Genomic DNA, 12682 nt, shown 5'->3' with positions numbered 1-12682 from the left:
GCCTGCCCATGGGCGATCCCCAAAGGGACAGAAGGAAGAAGTCCCCCATGTTGAGAAACACACCCCTCCCGGGCTGGTGCCACCTGCACTGGGGACACAAAAATCCCATTAACACTGGGACAGACACACACTTTCCGCTGACCTCCCGGACCCTTGCAGTAGGACCCTAAGAATACAGACTACCCCAAAAGCATCTGGAGGAGGAGGGCGAGGTGCCCCGTCCAGCTCTGGACATGTCTTCTCTGACACTGTCATCCCACGCACCCTCCCCTCCTTGAAAGCAGCCACATCCCGTCATTCAGCCAAGAGTCTTGAGACAGAAGAGCCAGGCATGTCACATTTGAACAGAGCCAAGGGCCACGGCACTGAGCCACACTCCTAAGAATGCAGTGACTATGACCCCCGCTCCCCACTCCATTCCTGGGTGGCTCACTGCACACGATTAGGCAAACGGACCCAAGTTGGTACCCCAAACCTCCCAGGGCAGCAGAGGGTCAGAGCCCCTGAGAGCACAGCACCAGAGCCCCTCAGACCCCAGGCTCTGGTCCAGCACCCTACTGGGCAACCTTGAGGGTGACAAGGTTTCACAACCCCTGAGCCTTGTGAAATGTCACGCGTAAGATGGCACAGCCCTCCAGACTCGCGTGGGGATGCAAAGGAATCGTGCATGCAACGCCCTCTCCTTATGGCTGGCATCAGCAGATGACAGCTGGTGCTCCCGTGACTGCCACTGAATCAAGCGCAACTGAAAGGGAAGTTGCTGGAAGGGCAGTTGGGACGGTTCCCCCTATTAAAAAATCCAAACCCTGCCTCCCCTACTCCCAGCATCCTCTACCCTTACAACCACCTCACAAGATGCAGAATCAGGACACCCAGTGTCGAGGTGGCCCAAGCCCTCCAAGTGTCACGGTACCCACATGCCTCCCCCAAACCCACCCTCCCTGACCACCCACTAGCAGCCAGCTCTTGGAGAAGACAGGACCCCAGTCTGCCAAGGAGGGAGACGTGAAGAGCAGAGTGACTCACCCCCTAGTCCCTGGGAAGCTGATGACCAAGCAGGGTCCATTCTCTGACCTGGGACCTGACCCAGGAGCCCCTTCACCCTCTGCCGGCCCTGCTGAGCCTAAAGTTAGGGCAGCTTGCTCAGAGGAGGGCTCTTCACCGGCCGCCCCAGGCAGGCGGGAGAAGGTGGTGCCCGGAGTGCTGCCTGGGCTGCTCTGGATCCCAGCGGCTCAGCAGCCACCACAGCTCGAGGACTGAGGAGCCAAGTGGGGCTGCTGGGCGGAGAGTTCCTCAGCCTCCGGGCTCTCCTGGCCCCAGGACGCGGGTTTGCATGAGTCAGGCCAGGGGGTGGGGGGTACGAGGGCCGTTTGGTTCTCAAGCCCCAAACCAGTCTGTTCCAAACCTACCCACCCAGAGGAGCGCAGAAATCCAACACTTCATCCATCTCATTTTGCTGGTCCCTGATGAGGAGTCCCTGACTCTCCCCAGGCCCGGGCCTGGCTCCAGGTCCCAGGGCCACCCTGCTATAAATAACCCCCTGGGTTTCATCTGCTGCTGATCCACAACCACTTTTGGAGGAAGCCACCACAGCTGCTTCGAACAACTGGAAGCCACAACTCAGCCAAGGCTTGAGGTGTGGCCAAGAACATGGGTCCAAGAGAGCCCGAGGGAGACGTGGGGTGGACGGAGGCAAGCTTGGCCAGGGAACTGGGAGCCAAGGGGAGGCTGGAGCCTCCAAAGGCGCAAGGGCGAGGAGAGGGAGCAGGACCAGGGAGCTGGCTCCCGTTTCCCCACCGCCCTCTTTCCCAACCTTACGACACTCCACATTCCTCAGCCTCCCCGCCCCAAAAAAAGCCGGGCAAGATAAATAAAAACTTGGCCCCAACAGAGTCTGGCCACGCCGCCTCCAGAGGTGATAAGGCAGAGTCCAAGCCTGCTCTGCTCCACCGGGCAGCGGGGAGGGGAGGCCAGCAGGAAGCTGCCCTGGACACTGACCCCACTGCAGAGGATGGGGACGAACAGCTGGACTGTCATCCCCTGATGAATCACTGGGCTGCCCTCGAACCCATGGGGCTTCCTGTTTTCTGCAGGGCGCGGGGCACGTGACCCTGGCTGCAGCGAGCAGACGTGCAGGGGCACCGCGTCGGGTGGAGGCGCACAGCAACTCGGAGAGCGGCGGAGGGCTGGGCCGAGGGCAGAACACCCAAGTGACCTCCCGCCAGGGGCTGAAGCACACCTAGTCACGTAGGCTTCTGCAGAGGCCCGGGGACAGGTCCGGGGCTCCAGGCATCTGGGTACCATGAATCACCGGGGTGTTCCCTTGTCGGGGGCCCCCCCGCTCCGTGCAGGTCACGCTCTCGGGAGTGGAGGGGTAGGTCCCTGGCCCCAGGTCCCACACTGTACAGTGAACCTGTCCACTAAGGGGCCCACGGGGGAAGGGCTGCTCAGTCTCGTTGGCACATCTGTGAAATGGGCTCAGCATGGTGCTTACAGGGTCTCCACCTGCCCCACTCAGAGCCCTGGGGAAAACGACGTCACCAACTTTATTTTAGAAAGGAAAATAAATTCCCCGCTGCCTGGGATCCTATTCTTTTCTTCTCTGGGGACCTCAAAGTCCTTAACTCACGTATCTTTGAACTTCTTCCTAGCTCCTCCCAAGACACAGACCAATAATAGAACTTTTGATCCAACTCCTTAGGCTCCCAACAGAACCCTCCCGTACACTCATCTCCAAAACAGTCTCTCCTTTGCCAAAAGAGCACCATGAAAGGAGGTTCCACAGCCTTCCCCAGACAGTGTCTTATTTTCCTCATGATCAGGAAGTTCCTCCTGGTATCTAGCCCTCATCCTTCCTGCTACAGACTCTGTCGACTTTTTTTTGCCTTGGTCCTCACTGCAGGCGGAGTCTGATCTCATTCAGACACTCCTGGGTGACTCAAGGTCAACGACCCTGGAGACCCCTTTATTTGCTGCCTCTTCCCTGCTACACAGCCAGGGCAGGAAGCCAGCCTTGGGTGGGGCTGTGGGAAGAGTCTGCCTTCCTCGAGGTCCACAGCCCATACACCACACCTCGGGACCCAAACAAAAACTGTTTCCTGAGCCCGAGTCCCCAGGGGTTGAGAGGAGGGTCTGTAAGGAGCAGGGGGTGGAGGGGTCCTGCCAGGCAGCCGAGACTGGTGACCACCGACCTAAGGGCCTGTCCCCATTCCAGCCACACTTTCAGGCCAGCCCCCTGCAGCCACATCCCTTCCTCCCTCCTTCCTGCTCACTAGCCTGGATTTTTCCAAAACAAAGTGCGACACAGCGCACCGTCCACACGCTGCGCTGCGCACCAGCTCTGGCGGGGTGGGGGGGCAGTCATTCCCGGTGCTGGTCCTGGGCCGCTGGCCAGAGGCGGGGACAGCTCCACAACAGACGCATTAACACAGCAGCCCGCTGCTGGGCAGGCCGGCTGCAGGCGCGCTCCTCTGTGAGGAGCAGAGACAGCAACAGAGCCCGCAGCTGGCCAGGGGGCCACCTCAATGGTCAGAAAGCGTGGGGCCACGGGAGTCAGGAGCAAAGCGTCCTTCCTCCCCAGCAATCTGTGGGCCATCTTCGGGGCTGCCCACTGGCTCACCTTCCACACACTCCCTCAACCAGACCAGCTAGACTCATGGTGCCCGTCTGTCTCCAAACCAGACAACACCCTGAACCACCCAACACACACACACACACACACACACACACACACACACACACGTTCATCCCAGATCGACAAAACGTTCTCCTACAAAAATAAAAGGCCTTCCATCTTCCTAAACGGTCCCATAGGCACCAAGGTCAAATACAACTTTGTAGTCAACAGTTCTTCATGAGGTCTAACCTCTCTCTCTTGCTGCAGCTGTCATTTATAGGCTCTGTCTGGCCCAGAATCGAAGTAGAGGGCAGCAGCTCTAGGCTTCCAAATGTGCCCAAGCTTCATGGTTTGGTTCACTGGCTATGACCCTGTCCCCTGGCCAAGGGACAGGAGTCTTGGATGACACCAGATCCGAGTGACAATTCAGAAAGGGATGGAGTGGCACTCAGACTTGCCCACGCCTCTGTCTCAGCCTCTAGAGAGGGGAGTCAGGAGGATCTGAAACACCCAGCCCACCCTTCCCCCTGATCAAAATAGCAGTCCTAAGAATGGCTCACGTTTATTGAGCACATAGTACATGCTCTGGCTACCTAAAGCTCATTCATTCTCCACAGGACAATGTATTCGTCTCCCCCGACCCTCCAACGCAGGAACATGACAAACCTGGACAGGAGCCCCTCCCCGGTACACGCCTCCACAGGACGCACACACACCTTGAACACAGCCTTCGCCCCCAACTTAAGAGGCGGGCTGCCGCTCCTCCTGGGGCCCCGTGCAGCCCCTGGGTAACTCCGCTCCGTATATCTGGGCACGCCGGCAGCCCCAGGGCAGCGTGGCGGTGGCCGTGGGCTCACCGCAGGAGTGTGGCCGCCTGCAGGAGCTGCCTCCCCCACCTCCCCCAGCACCTCCCTCCAGCACCCTCCCCACCGTGGGTCAGGCAGCTGTCAGATGATAGGGCCTCGTGCCATCAACAGCTCCCCCTGTGCCAACCGCCAAAACCACTCCCTGTTCCTCCACGGAGCGGGCGGTGAGGCTGGCTGGGGAGGCCAGCGCTGGGGCCCGTTGTCAGAGGGGGCAAGGAGGACAGGAGAAGCCACCTCGGTGGGGTCTGCCCTGAGGGCATGGAGATAAGCCCAGCTCAGAGCAGGCTCCTGGAGAGCCCCGTGCCCTTCTCGGGGTCCTTCCATGTAAGGAACTGGCCTCTGTCCTCTCACCAAAATGCAAAGCAGAAAGAGCCCAGGGGACCCGCAAGCCCCACTTCCAGCTTCCTCCCTGTCAAGCCCCACGGGGGGACTCTGCCCAGAGACCCCTGGCTCCAGGGAAGCGCCCTGCCACCCTCCCGCCCAGCCAGGCTACAGCCAGGCCCTCTGCTCAGCCCGGTCCCTCCTGCCGTGCCTCTGCCCATGCCTCGTCCTTCCCACACTGCTCGCCACTAGCCAGCCCACAGGCATGTCCCTAGAAAGGGCACCAGACAGACCCACATCGCAAGACAGGTCTGAGACCTCGTCCACCTCCCACCCATCACCCCAGGGAGCCAGGGCCCCATCACTTCCTCCTCTCCCTCCCACACTCACCTCTTCTTCCAGACTTTTCCGTGAATTTCCACCCCGGGAGGCTCCTTCTGCCTGTAGACAGAAGGACGACAGTCAGAGAGGGCATCTGGGCCACTCCTGCTGGAGGTGCCAGGGGTGAGGGGTTGGCAGAAGGGCCCCGGAAGCTTGTGTTGTCTCGGTTCACCAAGGGCCCTCGGAGCTGGCCGAACCCGCCCATTTCCACCCCACGACACTCCTGCTGGAGATGCTGATTCCCATTTTGCAGAAAAGAAAACTGAGGCAGCGTTCACGCCCTGCACACAATTAGAATCTCGGCACAGTCGGGATTTGATCTCAAGTCCTCCAATCCAAACCTGGAGTTTCATGCTGGCCACTGCCAGGAGACCCCTCTCAGGGGCTCGCCTCAGTTTCTCCGCTGCAGAGCGCCCCCCTTCCTCTCCCACTGGGCCCTGAGGGTGTCTGTCTGTCTGCTAAGTCAGAAAGCTCTGTTTGGAAAGAGCTTCCCCACATTCTGCATAGTTAACACAGAAGCCCGCATTTAACCCTTCCTCACAGCTGCCCCTCCGCCTCCTCCTGCTCACTTCCCAGGGTCACCAGGGTCACCAGCGTCCTGCCAGTTTCCCCAAGAACACCAAATCTACCCCAGCAGGATGTCCCAGCTACATGCCCCTGCACTCCCCAGCCTCTGTGTCTTGCCCAGGCTGACACGCGGTACCCAGCCGCCTGCTGTCACTTACTGTGTCCATTACATTCTTTAGGGCACTCTCAGTGGTGATGGGCTGTGGACAAAGGCAGAGAACAGTGTGAGGCCTCAGGCACACCGTCCCCAGGGCTGGGGGCGGCAACAGGGACCTGGCTATCCCCAGGCTTGGGAGGCCACATTTGGAAAATGAAGTCGATCCTCTTAGTGTCAGAATCATCCAGTTCTGCAGGCCTTCAGCAAGGACCCTGGCCAGGTGTCCAGTGCTGGCCTCTGACCCACACAGCCACCGTCCCCTCAAAATGCAACAAGGAACAACTGTACAGAGGTCTTGCTCCTAACAGCCGGGCATTTTCACCTACACTATTTATTTACAACAAGATTCCAGACAGATAGGGACCATGGTGATCTGTTAGGCCCACTTTACAGATGAGAAACTCAGTGAGTGTCCCCAAAGCAGCGGCTCTAAAGGGAACAACAGGATTTGAACCCCCATCTCAGGCTCACACTTTGTGCCCTTTGCATGAAGTCACAGTAGCCTGGGACAGAAACCTGCCTGGGTCCTATTTCTCCAGTGAGCTCCACCAGACCCGGACCCTCCTTGCCTGGCCCCACATCTGCTTCTTGCCTGGTGGGATGACTTCCCCTCTTTTCCTCTGGGGAGAGTTTCCTCCTCCAGGAAGCCCTCCCAGTCCACCCTAGTAGGGAGATCTGAACTCCACCCTGCCTGGCCACCTGGGCCACTTCCTGGGTCTGGAGTGGGCAATGATCTCACTGTGGGACGATCTGCCTTGTTTTCCCCAACAATCGTTTCGTGATTCTTATTCTATCATCAACCAAAATAGACTCAAAGCAACATTTTTACCAATTCAGTTGAAGACTCCCTTGTGCCAGAGACCACCCTTGGTGTGCAGGGGTCCCCGTAAACACCCGCGGACTGGTCACCCTGCAGCCATCCTTCCTCTGCCCAAACCAACAGAAGAGCTTCCCACAAAAGCATCCTGAAAAGTGGGGCCCCACAGCAGGAAGGAGAACTGCTGTCCAGGCCCAGCTCCTGACCACAGTGTCCAGGGCTCCCTCTCCAGCCCAATGAAGGGGCGGGGGGCCCTTGACTCAGGCAGGACGGGAGCTCGAATGCAGGGGAGGAGACAAGCCACGGCAACGAGGCACCCAGACAGAGCTGACGACAGTGTGTCTCAGAACAGGAAATAGCTGTCCCCAGACCCATCCCCAAGACTGGAGGGAGGACTGTTCATGACCACAGGGGAATGGACCCAAGGACTTCTGAAGGCTGGGGATCGGGGAGGAGCCGTGGGCGGAGATGGGCAGGGAGAGGGAAAGCAGGCTAGCTGGAGGAAGCAATGCTCCTTCTGGAAGCATCTACCTGCCCTGCCTGGAGATGGGGCTGAGGCTTCCTAAGCAGTCAAAGGCCAGGGCAGCGTGGGAGGCGAAGGAGACAGGATCCAGGGACACAGTGCGCACGTTAGCCACGCCCCACCCCCCACTCTCAGGGGTCCCCACCTGAAGCCCGAGGATGGCTCTGGAGGAGTCATAAAGATGTCACCTTCTGCCCCCTCCCAGCTTAGCCCTAATCCTAACCACTCACCTCCCCAAATCCCCACTCCTGAGCCACGGAGCCCTGGGCAGGACATATATGAGGCCACCTGCAAATCCCCAGGGCTCCCTGCCCAGGCTGGGCAGCAGCCTGAGCTCTCGGAGCCACCTGCTAAGCCTGGGCAGGTTGTGCCTCCTGCGAAAACCACCCCACCCACCCCTCCACGAGGGGTCAGCCTGCCCTGGGGGAGTCCTCAGCCCGCCTGGCCCTCTGCTCTCCAGGGCTCTGTCATGCTCATGTGGAGGCCTCACGTCCACCAGGATGGCCAGACTGCCTCCTCTCTGAGCAGCTCTGGTCCCCTGGAGTGGGAGGCTCTTGGAAGGCAGACCCCAGAATGTTCCATGGGCAGAGTCAACACAGGACGGGATGAGAGGCGAGGCCCGAGCTCCCAGCTCCACAGCCCTTGCTGGCCGCTCGGCTACCTTGCCTCTGTAGAAAGGACGCAGGTGGGCTGCGGAAGTAACCCAAGTGCCTGCCCTAGGCCCCTCCGGTCCCGGAAGAGCCCCTCCACTCCCTCCCCTGAGTAAGAAGTCCTAAGAGGCCCAGGTCTCAGCAGGGTGTGAGCCCGAGTCTCAAACTTAAGCCTGCCCAGGGGGCTGCTGACCCCCAAGGTCCGGCTCCCCCAAAGAGTCCCAGTCAGTCACATCCATGGAGGGACCGGGAATGACCATTTGCACCAGGTTCCTGGGTGACTCTGAGAAACCCCAGCAGCCTGCAGCCCACCTGGGCCACACCCAGGTCCCCTGCTGCTAACTAGCTGGGTACCCTGAGAGGGTCACTCTGCCCCTACTGGCTGTCTAGGGTTCTTCTGTGGTGACCAAATGGTCAGGCTCGTAGAGCCTGGGGCAAGGGACTCTCAGTGCATGTTGGCCACGGCTACTGTTTATCCTCTCACCCTTGGGGCCACCCCACAGACCCCAAAGCCATCCGGACCCTCCTGCCAGCGCTCCCGAGTGTGGCAGGGGGCAGACAGGAGGGGGGCAGAGTCAATACGAGAAACTGCAGGCCTCAGCAAAGAAAGAGCAGCTTTCTCTTCCTGCTGGCGGCGATCATCCGAGCACCAGCCCCTTTGTCCCCACCCTTCCCCTTGCCAGCTGGAGGCCGGCCGCAGGGTGACACTTGCCAGAGAGCAGATGCCTTCCACATCTTTCGGAGGCATGCTTTCTGAGAAGCTAAAAATTTCCAAGAGCCCCTCCCGACCGAAACACCAGAGCTGTCCCACAGCGAGAGCACACCCAACCCCCGGCACAAGCTCCCGGGGTTGAAGTCTGTCCCTCTGCTCCCACCCTGCCAGTCCCAGAGCCACCGTCTCCCTCTAGACCACATCCTGGGCCCTGCAGGGAGACAGGGGCCACTGGGTAGCTTTCAGCCACCCAGAGCTGTGGTGGCCTGAGCTGAGCCACAGCCCCAGAGTTCAGATGGCTGCAGAGAGCCACTGAGCCCTGCCTGTCACCCTCTCACTAAAATATAAGCCACTTCCCTGCTGCTCCCAGAGCCTAGAACAGTGCCTGGCACGCAGAGAGCCCTCACCACTATGCTGACCCTTCACTGGCCACACAACTGGCACCCTAGGGATCCTCAATTTCCAACTTTGGGTAGTTTTTGGCTGCCCACGACCTTTGACCTCCACCCTTGCTTAGTTTCTACACCTGTCGCGCGCGTACACGCATACATAGGACATCTCTCACACCACATCAGAGGGTCTTGAGACCTCTCCCCTCCCTCCTCCGCTCCACAACTGGGACACTGAGATGCCGAGAGGGACGACCCACAGATGCCATGTGGCGAGGTGCATGGCAGAGCCGGGCTGACTCCCAGGTTGGCAGAGCACCCTGCCAAGCTCATGGCACTGCCGCTGACCCCCAGTCCCCAGTCAACCCACAGACTGGGCCCCGCGAGCTCGGCTGTAGAGGGCAGAGGCAGATGGAGCCCAGGGAGGGACAGCGCCCTCCCTCTGCCCACACCCCACCCACTCCTGGGACCAAGCCTGCAACTTAAGGACCCCAGTCCTCCCCAGGCGACTCCCAGCCCCACAGGACCGTCCAAAAGCACCTCCGCCTGTGCCCCAGAAGCCCGACTCCAGCCGGCCAACTCAGAATCCACCTGGGGGACAGGTGGCAGGTAGAAGCCAGTCCCTCCTCTCCGAGGACCACCCACTCTAGGGTCTCCAAACAGGGAGTCTGAGCAAGGTGGGCCTCGGGTGGCAATGACGACACTTAAGGAGGCGTCCCTTTCGGGTCTTGCAAGCGCGTCTGCCCAATCCTGGGAGCCATGCCTCCTCAGATCCTGCACCTGAGGCGCCTCCCCTCCCGGCCCCTAGTCCTGGCCGGGTCTGGAGACGAGACAAAGTTAAAGCAAGATAACACCCCCTCACCCAGTGCTGAAGAAGCCCTGGACACCACGTCCACCCCTTGCTCTCCTGACCAGCAATTCTCCTAGTCTCCCTGGGAGGTCAGCACTATCCCATTTTACAGATGAGGAAACCGAGGGTCCCAGAGACTCAGCCACTTGCCCAAGGCCACCCAGTCACCAAGGAGAGCTGGCGTTTGACCCTTGCTCTTTACAGACCACCCATGCTGCCCCTCCTCTTGCTGGTGCTAATCTTCCTCTGTCCCTCTCACTCTGGCCAGCTGCCCTTCTCTGGGGAACAAACTCTCTCTCTTCAGCTAGAAGAGACCAGCGGCAGCACTCCCCGGGTCTCAGGGCCTCCCTGGGAAGAGACTTCTTCTCCCTCCTTCTATAGGAAGAGGAGGAAACGGGCTGCAGCAGGAGAGAGTGAGATCAGACAACAGAGAGCACATCCTGAATTGGAGGATTGGGAACCTCGGGGTGGATAAGAGAAGCTCAACATCCTTCCCTCATTGTTTTTTCCCAAAAAAAGACACAGGCGCCCTCTCCACCCCTCCCCCACTGTGCGGACCCAGGAGGGGCCTAAGTGAGGAGATGGCAGGCGGGGACTGCTGAGGGGACTGCCTAGGGGTTGCTGCAGTAGGACCCCTGGTGGCCTGCAGAGAGGGTGGGCTGGGAAAAAATGCATCTGTGGGAAGCTGTTTTGGAGGAAGGAAAAGGCTGGGGCATGGGGGGCGGTGCCCAAGCCTGAGTCCAGGGTGGGGGTGGGGGACGCAGAATGCGGACTCAGCCTCCAGAGGAACATTCCGTCCAGAATTCCTCACGCCCGCCCCCTCCCCCCGCCAGCTCTCCTTACTCTTGTCCCTTGGGAGGCCTGGAATCCAAGCAGTTTTGGGGTGGGGGGGCCAAAAAGACCCCGTGACATCACATCTACTGCCATGGGGATGAACTGTGAGGTCACCCGGCACTGCCCATCAGGAGGGAAGGAGCCCAGGCCAGTGGGCAGGCTGGGGGGGGACGGGGCACTCAGACCAGGACCCAGAGAAAGTTATTTCAGGCCCACTTGTTCCAAAAATAGAACCCAGCAGAAGAGAGGGGGCTGGAGGGCAGTAACGGGGCACTGGTGAGTCGGAGGCTGGGCCTGTGCAGTGGCCCTCTCAAGGCCACTATCAACAGCCATGGCAACAAGACACTTAATGCTCCATGCCTCCTCCTCGGGGACATCCTGTCACTTTGCTGTCACAGGGCCTCAGAAGGAGCACTTTGATCCTCTTCTGGCCAACTGAGTTTCTGGCCAGCTCCTGGGGAGCCAAGGTCCGTCCCTCGAAACCTGTGTCCCCACCTCCCTCCACCTTGAGGAGGTGGGAGCCAAGGAGGGGGTGGGCCAGCAAGGGCAGGGGGCTGAGGAACGGTGCTAAACAGGCAGGCGGGCGGCAGAGGGTGGCCAGGAGGCCGACCCAAAGGGCACGGGAAGCTGCTGCAGGGCCGTCTGCTCCCAGGCAGGCCGGGGCCGCCAGAGGAAAAGAACAGGCCCAACGTGATTAAGTGGAAAGCTATGCCCGACACCCCATCAGGGGAGGGACTGGGCATGCCCACTCCTGTCCTCAGCACCTCCGCCTGTGCCCCAGGGGCCCAGCACCCAATCCTGACTGGCGCTGGGCAACCCGGGGCACCTCCACCAGCCCTGGCCCAGGGCCAGGCTGGAATATTCTGCACTCCCTTTCCACGCAGCCCCAGGACGCTGCTGCCCTGCACTCCCCGCTGCAGGGCTGAGCTTCCTCACCCTTCTCCCAGGCCCTGGCCACTCTTGTCTGAATCCTCTGCACCCCGGGGCCTCGGCTCCAGCCTCCGCTGGCCTGCCCTGCCCTTCAGTGGCTACACCACCCCCAACCCACCAGGCCACCACCGCTGGCAACAGATGGCCAGCTCCAACCCTGCTTTGGGCCACTCCCCCCTCAAGGACCCATAATGGTCCTTACTGCTTAGTACATCGAGTTCTCCAACCTGACCTCCTCTGTGCGTGCCACACTCACCCCAATGCCATTCCTGCACTCACTGTCCCCCAGCTCCAGCCAGGGCCCCTGTATGATACCCAAGGCTACCCATCCATCTTCCCCAGTGACAGCAGGCTGGCCAACACATCCTCCCTGGAGTCGGCCGGGGTAGTCACTTGTACCCAGGCCCTACCCGTCTGTTTCCAACCTACCACTTCTGGAATGCCCTACCTCCTCCTTCCCTTTTCCCTTTTTTTTTGGCTCAGATCTTAAACCAGCCGTGCCACAGAAGGCCAGCCCGCCCAATCATTCCAAATGAATCGCAGGCTCCCTAAGGGCAGGGCTCCCACGTGGGCCTCTTCCAGGGTGGCCAGAGGGGAGGTGGTCAGCATGGTCAGGGAGGCCTTGGCCTCCAGGGAGGGTGACCCTGCCCAGCCCAGCTTCAGGGAAGGGCCGGAGGCAGCCTAAGGACTCCCCATAGGCAGCCCCCAAGGGGAGGCATCCCCACTGGGCCTCACAACCCCTGTGTCCACCCATCAATGGACACTGGACAGGCCGGTGGGTCATTTTCAATGTTAAGAAACTCAGCTTTATGTCCAAGTCTCCTCTTGCTCATGACAATCTTCTAGTAGAACCTACTATACTTCAGGGTACAACCAAGGACAAGTTCATTGGCCCCGTAGCACATTCCCACCCGCCTTCTGCACCCACCCCCATGTCCCCTCTCGGGAATCACTGGCCCTAGGGGAGGCACGAGGTGGGCTGTTCAACCTCTCTCTCCACACTGGGGATCCTCTGAGAAGGCAGAGCCCAGGTGCCCCTCCCCCTTGGAAGATGGCCTCTGGTCAGGCT

The 12682-nt window shown here is 60.2% G+C and overlaps 1 protein-coding gene across 16 annotated transcripts in view; it reads right to left on the bottom strand.

Annotated features, from left to right (window-relative positions):
- The window catches only part of Tns1 (tensin 1), a 248433-nt gene that overhangs the window by 86300 nt on the left and 149451 nt on the right, over positions 1 to 12682 (bottom strand). For 14 of the 16 annotated variants that reach the window (XM_076865446.2, XM_076865445.2, XM_076865447.2 and 11 more), the window contains 2 exons: positions 5910 to 5951; positions 5194 to 5244 (listed from right to left, as the gene is read on the bottom strand). In XM_076865446.2, the coding sequence (XP_076721561.2) occupies positions 5194 to 5244; positions 5910 to 5951 (93 nt within the window). Of the gene's footprint in view, positions 1 to 5193; positions 5245 to 5909; positions 5953 to 12682 lie in introns of all 16 variants that reach the window. The other 2 variants (XM_077110303.1, XM_076865448.2) reach the window with 2 other exon arrangements.

The sequence above is a fragment of the Callospermophilus lateralis genome, chromosome 9 (genome assembly GCF_048772815.1).
Source record: "Callospermophilus lateralis isolate mCalLat2 chromosome 9, mCalLat2.hap1, whole genome shotgun sequence".
Lineage (NCBI taxonomy): Eukaryota > Metazoa > Chordata > Mammalia > Rodentia > Sciuridae > Callospermophilus > Callospermophilus lateralis.
This window is presented reverse-complemented; position numbering and strand designations above follow the sequence as displayed.